At 41.2% G+C, this 14,992-nt stretch overlaps 1 protein-coding gene across 2 annotated transcripts in view; it reads right to left on the bottom strand.

The window, feature by feature from the left end:
* Positions 1–12,154, bottom strand: part of gopc (golgi-associated PDZ and coiled-coil motif containing) — a 15,006-nt gene extending 2,852 nt beyond the window's left edge. The window contains exons 1-8 of one of the 2 annotated variants that reach the window (XM_046060137.1): positions 11,516–12,149; positions 9,366–9,530; positions 8,275–8,298; positions 3,979–4,154; positions 3,187–3,352; positions 3,014–3,109; positions 693–857; positions 454–619 (exon numbers count right to left, since the gene is read on the bottom strand). In XM_046060137.1, the coding sequence (XP_045916093.1) occupies positions 454–619; positions 693–857; positions 3,014–3,109; positions 3,187–3,352; positions 3,979–4,154; positions 8,275–8,298; positions 9,366–9,530; positions 11,516–11,776 (1,219 nt within the window). In that variant the 5' untranslated portion in view covers positions 11,777–12,149. Of the gene's footprint in view, positions 1–453; positions 620–692; positions 858–3,013; positions 3,110–3,186; positions 3,353–3,978; positions 4,155–8,274; positions 8,299–9,365; positions 9,531–11,515 lie in introns of both variants that reach the window. The other variant, XM_046060138.1, reaches the window with a different exon arrangement.
* Positions 12,155–14,992: the final 2,838 nt, after the last annotated feature.

Raw genomic sequence — 14,992 nt, 5'->3', positions numbered from 1 at the left:
TTTGTTGAAATTTCAGAATTTGCTGGAGGTAAGTCAATCTAACCTGACTTTGCAGTGTAAATCTAATTTTAAATACACGAAGACTAAAAAAATTCCATATTAATGAAAGTCTTAAACCAGGAATATCTGTGGACCGACAAAGAAGAAAAGCAGTAAGAAACAGAAAAACCGGGGAGCCAAACCAACTATCAGGAGGAGCATCAACAGCACGGTTACTGTCTTAATGGAAAATCCCCTCATAATTGTGGCCATTCTGACAGTAAGTCATACCAACTTTGCACTTGCCATCTCTGTTATAAAGACTTGGCAAACACAAACTCCGTCAAAACAATGTATGTTAGAGCAGATTTCCAAATCAGAACATTTACATTTCATACATGTAAGCATTCTGAAAGACCTTTCATGGGTGTGTAAGCATAAGGTTAGTAGTCAAAACCACTTTTGAAAACCTACCTTGCAGTGATGCAGAGCTGTTGCAGGGCGGCGCTGTGCTGTCGTCGTCCAGTTCATCCAGGTAGAGCTGGTAGTGATGACCACTGTCATCTTCATACTCCACATTCTCATCATCGCTGTCCACCTCTGGAGCCACATACACCACCTCAAACTCTATCTGTCCTCGCTGACACAGACACCCGGAATGAGCACTTTGAGAGAAACAGAGAAACAACGTGGTGTTTGCACGTCTGTATTACCTGCTGGGACAGAATGGTGACAGCCTCCTTGTGTTTGGCATCTCGCAGATTGATGCTGTTGACGGCAAGGATGGCATCTCCGACATGCAGACCCCCACATCTGTCTGCGGGCTGCCCTGGATGGATCTCTGAAATTAGAATGGGAACACCGTGCTCCTTCCCACCCTGAGGGGAACAGACATGCAGGAGTTAACTCAACTTATTTGGCAGTAATGAGAGAGATGTGTTGATCAGCCATCAGAACTACCTTACCTCCAATTCTTCGGCTTATGTTTACTATCACTCGCACCAAATTTGGCTTTGTAGTGCACATTCCAAATGCATGTAAGTATTTTTTCTGTCATCAACTGATGGAGAGAACTATCAGAGATCATTTTAGTGTTAAGCTGATGATACATGGAGCAACTTTTAGAGCAATGTTGTCGTCAAGCTTAACCCAGTTAATTTAGTTAGATTTGTCATTACGGCGGCTTATTATCCGCTATACATTCAAACCTACACAGTACTGCTCAAACTCTCATAGCTCTCTCCTTCTTTTAGCAACTCTCATTGTTTACATGCTATTCAGTTTAGCTAGCTACAGTACTTTAGCTTAGCAGCTAGCGGTGGCTTCTCTCTCTCGGTTGGAGGTGAGGCATCCCTTCATTGATTCGTTTATTAATCATCTATCGCTGTGTTCATTGCACTCATTCATCATTGCATTTATTCATCCAATTATGTGTGTGTATGAAATGTACCAGTTACTATTTACGAGTCGAGAAGTTAGTATCAACCTCCAGAACTGAGACTTAATCATTTTCCCTTCTCTAAAGGTGGTTAAACTGAGGTGAATCTAATGCAAGTTCAATTCTATCATTTAGTACAAATAAATTTTTTTCCGTAATCCCTTTACTTCATTTTGTACCAATTTATATTTAGGCCTATTCTACATACACTGCTCAAAAAAATAAAGGGAACACTAAAATAACACATCCTAGATCTGAATGAATGAAATAATCTCATTAAATACTCCTTTCTTTGCATAGTTGAATGTGCTGACAACAAAATCACACAAAAATTATCAATGGAAATCAAATTTATCAACCCGTGGAGGTCTGGATTTGGAGTCACACTTAAAATCAAAGTGGAAAACCACACTACAGGCCGATCCAACTTTGATGTAATGTCCTTAAAACAAGTCAAAATGAGGCTCAGTAGTGTGTGTGGCCTCCACGTGCCTGTATGACCTCCCTACAACGCCTGGGCATGCTCCTGATGAGGTGGCGGATGGTCTCCTGAGGGATCTCCTCCCAGACCTGGACTAAAGAATCCGCCAACTCCCGGACAGTCTGTGGTGCAACGCGGCGTTGGTGGATGGAGCGAGACATGATGTCCCAGATGTGCTCCATTGGATTCAGGTCTGGGGAACGGACGGGCCAGTCCATAGCATCAATGCCTTCCTCTTGCAGGAACTGCTGACACACTCCAGCCACATGAGTTCTAGCATTGTCTTGCATTAGGAGGAACCCAGGGCCAACCGCACCAGCATATGGTCTCACAAGGGGTCTGAGGATCTCATCTCGGTACCTAATGGCAGTCAGGCTACTTCTGGCGAACACATGGAGGGCTGTGCGGCCCCCCAAAGAAACGCCACCCCACACCATTACTGACCCACCGTCAAACCGGTCATGCTGGAGGAAGTTGCAGGCAGCAGAACGTTCATTTTGCAGGGCTCTGGCAGTGCTCCTCCTGCTCCTCCTTGCACAAAGGCGGAGGTAGCGGTCCTGCTGCTGGGTTGTTGCCCTCCTACGGCCTCTGGACACTACGCTGACAGACACAGCAAACCTTCTTGCCACAGCTCGCATTGATGTGCCATCCTGGATGAGCTGCACTACCTGAGCCACTTGTGTGGGTTGTAGACTCCGTCTCATGCTACCACTAGAGTGAAAGCACCGCCAGCATTCAAAAGTGACCAAAACATCAGCCAGGAAGCATAGGAACTGAGAAGTGGTCTGTGGTCACCACCTGCAGAACCACTCCTTTATTGGGGGTGTCTTGCTAATTGCCTATAATTCCCACCTGTTGTCTATTCCATTTGCACAACAGCATGTGAAACTGATGGTCAATCAGTGTTGCTTCCTAAGTGGACAGTTTGATTTCACAGGAGTGTGACTGACTTGGAGTTACATTGTGCTGTTTAAGTGTTCCCTTTATTTTTTTGAGCAGTGTATTTTTGGTGCTGCCTTTTTTAAGTGGCACTAATGCTACAGATGCAATTTCAAGAGGCTGTCGCAGCCACTTGAAGAAAAAACAACAAATAAAAAACAGCTGTGACTTCTTACTGTAATGGAGATTCCCAGGCCCTCGTGATCATCTTTGACTAGGACGACCTTTCTGATTGGGCCCACTCCCTGGGTTTTCTTCAACATGTCTGGGTCCTGTAATTACATTAACACATTCAACTTTGGAAACACAAATAAAATATATCAACCGTTTTATGTAAGTCTGCACTCACATGCCCCACAGGAGATGGAAGGGGTTTCTTAGGATCATTACGACCTCTACATGCTCGGATGACAGTCTTATGGCGGTGAAGGTGAATCTCTGCCTCCAGTTGGTTCCACAGCTTGTCGTGTGCTGGCCCTTTCATGTCACGGCCCAGTAACTGGATCTGCTGCACCCTGGGAGAGAAAAGCAAAAGAGTTTGCTGTCAATTCAAATTTCAGGCAGTCCATCCTGTTTTTGTTTTGCATCCAAGAAAACAGTTTCAAACAGAACAAGAACTTAGAACTTACCCCCTTCACCTACCAGGGACAGTTGAGGTGTATTCCCATTATTCAATAAGGTGTACCTGATTAACAACTGTTTTGCTTCAAATAGGCTGGGAGGTTTCCGGACTGGTCCGTTCACATGTACTTTATGTAGTTATGTGCTGGTATCCTGTTTTTTAGCATTCATCTGTCATTTAAAAACATCTGTGGTGCATTTTCACCTATACACCTTACATAGAATTATGAGAAATAACACCCAATTACACCATATCCCTTGATAGATGATGAAGAGGGTAGTTAACACTCGGCAGTTGGACTATGATGAAATGGAATCCTACTATTAGCTGAGCTGGAGTTTTGTGTTTGTTGTTCAGAAAGCGAGTACACATGCACGTGTGTACGTAATTTCACCACTGGTTATTATATTATTTGTTAATATTATCATCAGTTGTAACATTCTAACATAATATCTTCTTTGCAAACCATCAACCTTAACCTAAAATGTGTTGTGAGCTCTGGTAAGGGGCTGCCCTTGCCTGCCAGCCAGTTCCTTGTCCAAGTATTTGGCAGCCAGTCTGGCTCCGTACACTTCGGCCTGCAGCACAGCCATGTGTCTGCGAAGGGCCTCATTTTCTTTCTTATATAGTCTCACTTCTGCATCCAGCCTCGCCTCTGCTAATTTCTCCTTCTTTCTGGCCTCGAGCTCCTGTTCCTAGAAAAAGCACATCACATGTGAACACCACACATGCAACACACACAAACACACTTTAAGCAGGATGAGTGAAAACCCTATAAATCTCTGACAGTACCAGTGCAGAGGTGGTTGTCACATGAGTTCATTAATATACAGGTGCATCTAAAAGAGATCATATCATGGAAAAGTTCATTTTATGAATTCATTTTATTTTATAAATATCTTAATAGAAAAATACGGTGCTAATTTGTTCGTAATGAATTAAATCAAACATTTATTGACGATATATTGAACATTTGTTATCTTGTTATTGAGGAAAATTATATTGTGATAATTATCATTATTGTTTTATTGCCCAGCCCTATGTATAAGTTTAGGCCGGTGTAAAAAAAGTAAGAAAGCTTCCAAAAATAAACATGTTAACAGATTATCTTTATCAATTGACCCTTCACTAGGCCACGCCCCCTAAATTACTGTTGCTAATCCTAATTCATTTTGTAATATTAATGACTTTATTATTGTTTCTAAGATATCTTTGATATTTGGTTAATAACTAACCCTGCCCCTACCAGATCTCAACACTGTTGTCTTCAACACATGATCACATCCTGGGCTCCCAGATACTGTTGCCGGGAAAAGGATGGACGTGGCCAGAACTCCCAGTAAATACGAAGATCTCATTTTCCAGTATTAAGCCCCTGTTCTCTGAAAGGTTCTCTGTTGGCTTGTCAATACTAGTGACCCCCTTTACATTACATGTAGTCAATTGACCTACTGATAATTCAGCTAACTGGTGGGTGTCTTCAGAGATTATTTCCTGGAACTGCTTACATTTACATTTATCTGACGCTTTTATCCAAAGCGACTTACAACTGCTATACATGTCAGAGGTCACACGCCTCTGGAGCAACTAGTGGTTAAGTGTCTTGCTCAGGGACACAATGGTGGGTGTGTCACAGTGGGGGATTGAACCCGGGTTTCTCACACCAAAGGCATAGTCATTGCTAAAAAAACATTCATGTTAAAAACTGTGAACCGCAAAGTCTTAAGTTACTAAAATCAAACACGATTAATTACTTTATTTTTATTACAGAAAGTCACTATTTTTGACCTGAAGTCTCAGTCAGCAGATGTCTCAGACAACAAAAATCTGGACATAAAACTAAATCTATCTGCTCAATGTTTAACGTTTCTAAATATTCATTTATCTCTTCATATTTGATGAAGTTTCTTAATCTACAACAACAACTGGGTAAACATAAATGTCCTGTACACATTTTGTACGCATCTGTGTTTTAGCTGTATAAAACATATACGTGTAAGAAATATCAACATTTTACACACATTTGTTTTGGTTAGCGCTGTTTATGTCATCAAAATGGTTCCCTGCCACACCAGATACACTGTCAGCCATGTCCAATACATAAATCAGCATTTGCCTACAAATGGCTTGCTCATTTTGCCAGGAGTGAAGGAAGTCAAAAGGCGAAACAACAGCAAGCCTCTGGAATGGTGGCACTGAAAAGGCAATATTTCCAGGCACCATGTCTCTAAAGACATTCCTTGCTCCTCCCATGTCACATGCTTTGAAGACGGATAAACAAGGCAAGGGTGACGAGTGCGTGACAAACTCGCAGCAAAACTGGATGTGTGGGACAAGTGAGTTCAGCAGACAATATATACCAAACAGACCGCTCAAGTACGATATCAAAATATGGGCAGCATGTGATTCACAGTCCGGCTATGGGCAGAATATGCAGGTGTACACTGGTAAATCTCCTTGGGAAAAAAATCCAGGTCTGATGGTGGTACTAGACATGGCTGAAAGGCTGAATTGTCAAACGTGCTGGAGAAAAAATCTGTACATTAAATTACTAAAAGATCTTTCTTTCCAATTTCAGGTCAATCAGCGAGATTTTATGGTGATTAGGTATACATGAAGTAGCTGACACATAAACTTTGGTAACAATTTTAATTATAATCATTATGTGGTTTAAAATGCTGGGTTCAAAGAAAACAGGAGCTAGATCTATCCATTTTCTGCTGCTTGTGGCCACGATTTCAGCCTTTCAGTCCATACCAGAGCTACTGACCACAACTGCAGTTTGGAAGGTATTAGACTGGTAAATCACAGGCATGCAAACTGGTCAGGAGTAAAAAAGGTGAGAAGAATACGCAAGCAGAGAAACACACGGAGACAGTGTAAGAGGGGTCTGTTTTAAGCTTACATAAGGTGCATTTGGCTAAAGAGAAAAGATACCGACACGCAAGCGCATCACTTTGTTTTGAAAAGTGGTGGGGACATAAGGGCTCAGATTAGGGATGTGACGATACACTTTCTTTCAAATTCTGCACCAATTTCTCCCTGTCATGCATCAATTTATGGTGGAAATATTGTTATTTATGTAAAGGGAAACACAAAATTCAGGTGGCAGGTGACAATTCAAAATCTAAAAATATTACAGAATGTAAATGTCATTCTGTGCTGCTTTCACATGTGTGTCTCCTGTAGATCAACTTTTCTTACGTAATATCATCCCTGCTGAGTCAGCACACATGCAGGCATGATTTAGTCTTCCTTCCTCTTGTCAGGTTCACAGGGAAAGAACGGTAAACTTGACTAGTTGTGCAAATAAACCTTCCTCATTGCTTGTCATTTGTTATTTAACATTTCTTGTTACAAGCCATTATTCAGCCATTCTTTTAACAAATGCTTTCAAAAAGTGATGGGGACACGTCCCCAGCATCTGCAGTGGAAACGACACTGATGCTGAAACGTTTTGTCCTGTTGACGTTAAACTACATTACATTCAGGTTGCTGCCACCATAAATGGACAATTATCTTAGCTAACATTTTTTTTAACATTACTGGTTACTAACAGCGGGCTAAGTATAAAATTGGCAACACTACTGTATCTTACCAGAGAGTTCACATTGTAAGCTGGCTTACTTCGTTCGACAGTTCGGTGTGTTCAGCTTTTTTTATCAATCAATGAATCTAACAATTCATTTATTCATAACAAATATCAAAACTTGTCTCAATATTTCAATATTTTATTTAATCATCCAGAAAAACAGAAACAAAGCAAATTTTTATATTTATTCTAATTTCCTAGTTACTGCTGTGTGAGGATATCAATAATAATAATAATAATAATAATAATAATAATAGACCCCTATCTGGACCTCAAATTCAAAAGGACTGCTGTGACACCGATTCTTTTAAACACTGTACGCCATAGGAACCCGTTACAAATACTTTTAAATGGTTATGACATGGAATTATTTCATCACAGTTTTTCCCCCAAGCTAATAGACTTTTAAATCTGATATAGATCTGGAGTTGGTCCTCGGGCGCTGCACAGTGGCTGCCCACTGCTCCCTTCAGGGATGGGTTAAATGCAGAGGATGAATTTCGCTACATGTATGTGTATGTGACAATAAAAGTACAATAAAGTACCTTTCTAATACTAAACTCTAATTTGTCCTCAGCACTGCTCTGGTGAATATAGTTTATTTCTGTTTTTTAAATTGCTTCTCTATTAATGTATATTGTCTGCTACGTAGCAGAAACTCAATTTCACTCTTTAACTTGTTGTATTGTGACAAATAAATCATCTGATTAATATGCAGTCAGTACAGTCACAGATTGTAACAGCCTGTAACGTTAGATTAAGCCATTTTCTTACTCTACACTACATGGCCATTAAAGTGAACAGAAAATGTAAAATGGCTGAGCGTTAGACAATGCATCTTACATATCCATGACAGCAGTGGTGCAGGAATTACTTTTAACATGGGGGCAATGAAGAAACATTTAGAAAATAAATAACAGCCACTACTAACAGAAACATGTTCCTAATAACAAACTTTAGATGATCAAGTTTTTTCAGCTGCAGCTTGTTTTCTGAGGGAATCTCTGCTTTGACCAGACGCAGCACTTTATTGCGACGAGTCGACGCACGTTATGCAAATAATAATAATAATATGCAAGTATTTCAATAATTGATGACATTGATTATTATGATGAGTCGCCAGAGCTCTAATCACTAGTTGTAGCTGCACAATCTATATTCAGTCCAAACAAAGAACTTTAAAAATCTGATTTTCATTAAAACACACCCATACACAAACTTACCATCTCTTCCAATGTTGGTGCAGGCTTTTGGGGAGAAGAGGCAGAGGAAGAACAGAAAAAAGTCATAGATTAGAGAAATTCTAATTTCAGGCAACAGAGATTGTGAGTAAGTTAAGAATTCAATACAAGTGCACATGAGTATTGAAAAAAAGTTAACTGAAAGCAGTGGAAGCAATGGGAAAGCAGGAGTCAAGAGCACCACAGCAGCCTACACTGACCCCATAACGGCCACTTTACACATGTAACTGCAAATTGAAATATAGCTTTAGGTCTGTGAGAAATATTCTACAGGTGTGCAACTCTCATTGCATGAATTCACATATAAGTGTTTTGCACCATATTAACTGCAGCTACTGTAGTACAAATGGGAGCGTAAAGGTTTTGTAGAACAGGATTTGTGGAGCTGCAATGATGAATTTGAGAAGGTGTAACTGTGGGTGCTATGAGGGGGTATTTTCAGTGAGCAGGAGAACATCTAAATATAACACTTGACTAACTAAAACTCTTTATAAAATACCAAAAATAAAAAAGTGCGGTTATTTACGGGACAGCAACAGTAACCTTTATGCCCTCCTCTGGATGAGATTAAATGTTTCTTAAGACAACAGTATGAAATAATCCAGAAACCATGTTCTAAAAAGCAAGGAACAATGCACTGGGACTAGGCTCTGTCTAGTTGAATTAACTTTAATTAAGTCAGTATTCAAAAGCATCTACGCATCACACTCAGTCCATGATGCTGGCTCACAGACCGGAAGTTGCAGCAGGAAGTAGCCAAAAACATCATTATCAAGACGTATAACCAAATGACTAACCCTTTCCTGGAGGCAAGAGATGACCATAAAAAGCCACAAACTAACTTCAATTTCAGAGTCAAATTTATTGTGCTCATAATTAGTTTCACTTGTTTGCCCTGGGGCGTCCAGTAACCGGGTGGTAAAGGCGTATACAGCTACAATGCCCTTGGTTTGACTGTGTGACCATATCCAATAAAAGCAAGAGGCCAAAACATTTTATAAACAGCTTGTCCTGTTGTAAAATTTATTTATTCAGTTTGAAGGTTGTGGACAGCATCTCCACCTCCAACCTACCAGTCTGTCTTTGATGGAGTCAGAGTCCTCAGCCTGGCCTTGCTTGGCATGAAGCTGCAGCTGGAGAGCATGAAGCTGCAGGAGTTGGTCATGGACTTCCCTTTCTACCGCTGCCCGCTCAGCCTTAGCCTCAGTCAGCTCAGAACGCAGGTCCACCAGCTGAGCCTGGAGAGGATGGGTGGATCAAAGTGTGGGGTTAGGTGAGACACCAGAGGCAGATATACTAGGTCAGAGACAACACTGTGCTGGCATCAGGGAATACGGTACAGTCCCAGCAGGACTACCTTTATGGGGACTCCCACATGGACGGCAACTTGCAATGGGAAACCACTTGTCTTAACTGCCTTTTCAATGTGCACAATGATTGGGTGTGCAAAGGTCAATTTTGACCGTAGTTGTGCCATAGAAACTGGGGAGCCATCCTCAAAACGGAGACCAACCTCACATGGATGGATTGTCAGAACTAGCCATAGTTTAAGTGGCAGAGGAGGATTCAGTACTTACCACAAACCATTCGACACCTCGGGATCACTGTTGGTACACTGTAAGGACTGCTACGAGTATAGAAATAGTGCTTTCCTTAAAGATCCTAAAGGAACAGCGTCTGTGGCCAACTCTTTGGGGGTGAGCAGGAGTATGGATAAAAATTCTGGATAAAAATATTAAACCACACATCCAGGGCTCGAGACTAACGGCGTCCTGTTGTCCTGGGACAACAGAAAATGTGTTTGGGATGAAGAAAAATATTCTCCACGACGCCTCTAGGACGAATATGTGTGTGCGTTTGTTGTACGATCACAACTTTCAACAAATGACAAACGGAACCGACCGAGCGCTGACTACAACGGAGGCCGTCTTCTACAGTCACGCCGGACTCACACAGGAGGCTGGCTGCTCACCTGTTCCCGCGGTACAGGTCCATTGATTCTCTCAGTCACAAACGGCTTGCTGGCCTCTCAATCGCGCTGTGTAGGCTAGCGTTAAGCAACACACATCAATCTTCTCACGCAGCTTTGGTTAGAATTAAAGAGTGCTGTTAAAGGGATGAACTAGATGTGAATGTGCTGATTTATAACAACAGCTGGGGATGGATTAACAGAACATTTGCAGCCCAGACAGTGATATTGACATAAGAGGTTCAAAAAGATGGTACATTTTCAATAAAGTTAAACTATTGTTTAAAGTAATTCCTATTCTCACCTTGGTAGTTTTTATATGATTAATAAAGTAACAGTGTTGTTTTTCTCTTTTTTTCCATGGGCCAATAAAAATATGCAAGGGGTCAGTAAAACTCTGATCTACTGGCCCGGGGGGCCAGGGGGGAAAAATGTTACATTGGACACTGACCTGACATGGTCATCTCACATCTCCACACTGGTGAAGAAAGCTCAGAAACGGCTGGATTTCTGAAGGAGGCTCTGTCTTTTACAGAGGAGCAACAGAAAGCATCCTGACTGGAAACATCACTAACATGGGATGTGCACGACCCAGGACCGGAGGGCTCTGCAGCGGGTGATTAAAACTGCTCAGATCACTGGTACCCATCTCCCGAGCATCAGTGATATCGGTGAGGTGTCTGCAGAGCCCAAAGGATACTAAAGGACAGCACCCACCCAGCCACAGCCTGTTCACCCTGCTGCATTCTGGGAAGAGATATAGAAGTTTCTGCTGCCGCACCACCAGACTGCAGAGCAGCTTTTCCCCCCAGGCTGTGAGACTCTTAAACTCATCCTCAGCACTCAAACATGTTAAATAGTTTATTTCTGTTTAACATTTTGTAATTTTTTCCTGCCTTCTTGTTAAGGGTACACTACTACTATCATAAGTAAGCTTTTAAAGTTGAGTTTGTTATACCATTGGATCCCACTGATTTTAAAAGTCATACAAATAGAAATAGAAATTTAACCATTAAATATCAGCAATAATAGTAACAGCACACATATCATGACGATGTAACGTTACGTTTTGACGTTGATGTTCGTAAGACAAACGGTAACGTTACAGCAACGTTAGTAACTTAGATTGAACAAAAATCGGCGAAATAATAATAGAGCGAGTGTGAGTGTGAGAGCTTACAGCTCTATGCAACCTCGACTAACAAGTAACATTTAAGTGTAACGTTGAGCGTGAACCATACAACAGGTACTAACCTCTAGTTTATGGTTGAGCTGGAACACCGTCTGGGTTTTGTGACAGAGCTGAGCAAAACAGGAGCTCAGGCTGGTCATCTTCTGCCGACCCTCGTACGTTATATCGACTTGATCTGGGTCTATTTCTCCGAGCAGCAAATCCACATCCACGAATGCCTTGTCAAACTCTTTCTCCAGCACTTCTAGCCAGCGAAACATGGACATACCCGGGCCAAGGCCCGAGCTCTGGCCCGCCGGAGAGCATCCAGCTGAAGCGGACATGGCTAGAGAACAGCAGAGCCCTAACGCTAACGTTAGCTTACTAGCTAACTTTGACTGTGAGTAACGCTGATGAATCCCCCTCTCTGTCGCCCGCTGCCAAATACCACAGTCGAAATAACGTTGAAACCGGATTACTAGACTGTGTACTGGGTTAGTGAAATGAAGTCTGACAAACAGCGTTTTCTGATTCTTGTGAAATGCACTGTCTGACCAGGAAGTCCCACATCAGACTCCCGACTCTGCCTGCCCTGCTTCTTCTTCTTTGGACTTATTGGCAGTTGACAAACCAGTTCCCACGTGCTTTACCGCCACCTCCTGTACGGGAATGTTGATCAGTAGCTGAGTAGTTAAAAAAATCATCATAACACAGAATGTAAACAGCAGTAAGATAGTGAAGGTCTCCTCTCATCCTGCTGGAGTCTTGCGCTCTGTCGGTTCAGAACAGGTCCGCCCGTTGAGTGCTTGATCTGGGATGTTGATGAGCAGGTCTCTGTAAAGATGTGGGCACAACAGTCTCTGATTTTCCGTTGAATAAGCAGCTTTTGCCATAGTCAGAATCTCCAGTCGATTTGAACAATTTCCTTAAATTTAATTCAACAGACTTCATTCAAGGAACTAAACATTGTTGTGTTTACTGACCAATAAATGCATCTGATAATATCTGTAAGAACCCACCACAATAAAACAAAAACTAAACCAGATTTTTAATAACAACCCAAGACTTTTTTCCACCAAAGCCCAAACTGGCAACACTGAGAGCCACAGCACTAGCCAGTAGAGTGCAATAGCAACATAGCTGTATATCCATTACATTTGGTTTCAAACACATTGAAACACTGACTTTCAAAAAGAGAAGAGTAAATTCAGCTTTTCTTTTTAATTGTGTCATTCCTGCCTTCAAAAATGGTCTCAGTCAGGAACCGGTCAGTTCAATATCTCCCACATAACACCAAATGTGCTTTGTACTACAACTGCAGAGTTGGTGATGATTGACTGTGTGGGTTTATTACTATGACACCTTCCACATTACACATATTAAAATTAGCCGTTTGATTGTTAACAGAAACATACATATCAGTGCAGCTTTAAACAGCACCAAACTGCACATTTGTAGCTTGTGTTTTACATTGCTTTATAGGACTAATAAATGCAAGTATGAAGAGCCTTTTTATACGTACTGCCATCGCTCTAATGATGTGTTTTCTGTTTTGAGCCTATGGTAAAAATCACTGAATAAAATATTTTATATATAATCTGCATCTAACAATGAAAGAAATAGTTGAAAAATGTCCTTGGTTCTTCCCATCCACCTTCTAAATGATTAATGAGCTCCTTTGTTGTACGTAGTGCCATCAGTCTCAATACCTGATGAGGATGTGACGTGAAAAAGAAAGAACAGGGACATGCAGCTGTTAGTGCTGCAGTAAATTTAATTTACTACTGAAAGGCAGACCTAGAGCACACTGTGTGGTCTGGTGCTACAGCCAATTTCATGACGTAAACTGCAGACATGCAAACTGAGAAAGTATTAAAAAAGTGATGTGTTTGCGAACCAAACCCCTGTAGAGAGGTCTGCGTGCATCCTCCCCCAGAGGAAAATCTTTGTGATTTTAACACGTAAATGAAGCGTTCTGAGTGTGTAAAAAGTTGGAAAAGCTAGAGTGCATTATAAATAAACACCACCCAAAAAGCTAAACTTTCTACAGAAGTCTACAGGGGAGGAATGATAACCATTTGGTGTGGGACAAGTCATCTGATGCTCTCCACAGTTATTTTACATTCATGGCACATCACCAAGCCTTTTTGGGTCTCACCTCCTAAACCTTATATCTGCAGAAAACCCCTGATAATATGACCTCAGAATCATTAGCGATGGGATTGTTCATGTTTGCCTTTTGGGTTTACTGTTTTTTTACTTTGATTTGTAGCAAATAACTTAAAAAACAGGCAACATGAGAACCACCTGTCTTCTGAATGAAACATTTCATTTGCACATTAATCCTAAAGAAAAGTCTCCTCATTAGCATCTCTAATTTGCTTTACTAACCTCAGCTCCTCCATGATCACCTCTGCCCTTAAGAAAAGATTCTTAACCAACCAGTTTTTCAGACTAATCTGAAAACTGAAATATAATTTAACTATAAGCATTACAGTATGTGTACAGGGCAGAGGTGTACCACAGTTTAGGTTAAGTAGGTAGTAATGACATAGGGCTAATTAACGTTACTTCCTATAAATGTAGCTAACGTTTCATAGCAGCCAAAAAACGTACTGTTAGCAACAGCCAAACAAATACACATATAATTGCCTGGTAATATAACTTTCTTCTCTGTTTAGGCCCCAATCAGACATAATGTGTTTTTTGCAGTGAGAGATGCCTTTTAAAATTGTTTTCCATTGGCACTGAGCGTTATGCACTCTGGGTGCCCTGCGTTTAGGTGCCTGCTGTGCCTCGTTTTCGAATAGCTCTGAGCGCACAAAGTTGAAAAAAATTCAACTCAGAAAAGCGTCATTCCCCTTTTTTTCCATGGTCCAATCCAATGAATGAAGACAGGCCATCAGTTGCTTGGATTGTCTGGATAACGAACAAACTGTCCCCAACTCGTCCCAAAATAAGCCTTGAACCATCCATCATTAAAGGAGACCTTTTATACTGCATTTCCAGCCCTATATTGTAGTTCTGTGACTCCTCTATGGCAGCTTTGCATAATTCAAAGTTCAAAAAAACAATTTTCTGTCTTATACTGGAACTTCATTTAGCCTCTGTCTTACACAAGCTGTAGATGCTCCTGTTGAGACCGCCCCTCCAAAGCTCACTGTCTTCTGATTGGCCATTGTCTAATGTGTTTAGGGATAAGGCTGCATGTTCTTATTTTGACCTCATAATTTGAAACTTTGGTCATGTTTAACATGAACATCTGACATTCTAACATTATAGAAATGCCCGAAAATATGAAAAAGCTCAATAGGTCCCCTTTAAGAAGAAGCTCCTGGACCAGCTGGTACTACCAGCGGTGTCTCCTCTTTCTGAAGGTCTCATGTACCCACATGGAAAAAATGCCAGAGCAAGTGCCACCCATTTGTCTACTTTTTTAAAAGCAGATGTTTTTAGCAACAAAAGAAACAGATTTGTGAGTTTTGATCATGTTTCTGCTAATATGACAGTTATGACTTAGCAGCAAACCAAAGATTAGGCTATAGAGCACTGGCGCTATA

Source organism: Micropterus dolomieu, linkage group LG10 (genome assembly GCF_021292245.1).
Source record: "Micropterus dolomieu isolate WLL.071019.BEF.003 ecotype Adirondacks linkage group LG10, ASM2129224v1, whole genome shotgun sequence".
Lineage (NCBI taxonomy): Eukaryota > Metazoa > Chordata > Actinopteri > Centrarchiformes > Centrarchidae > Micropterus > Micropterus dolomieu.
The sequence above is the reverse complement of the archived record's forward strand: the minus strand, read 5'-3'. Positions and strand labels throughout refer to the sequence as shown.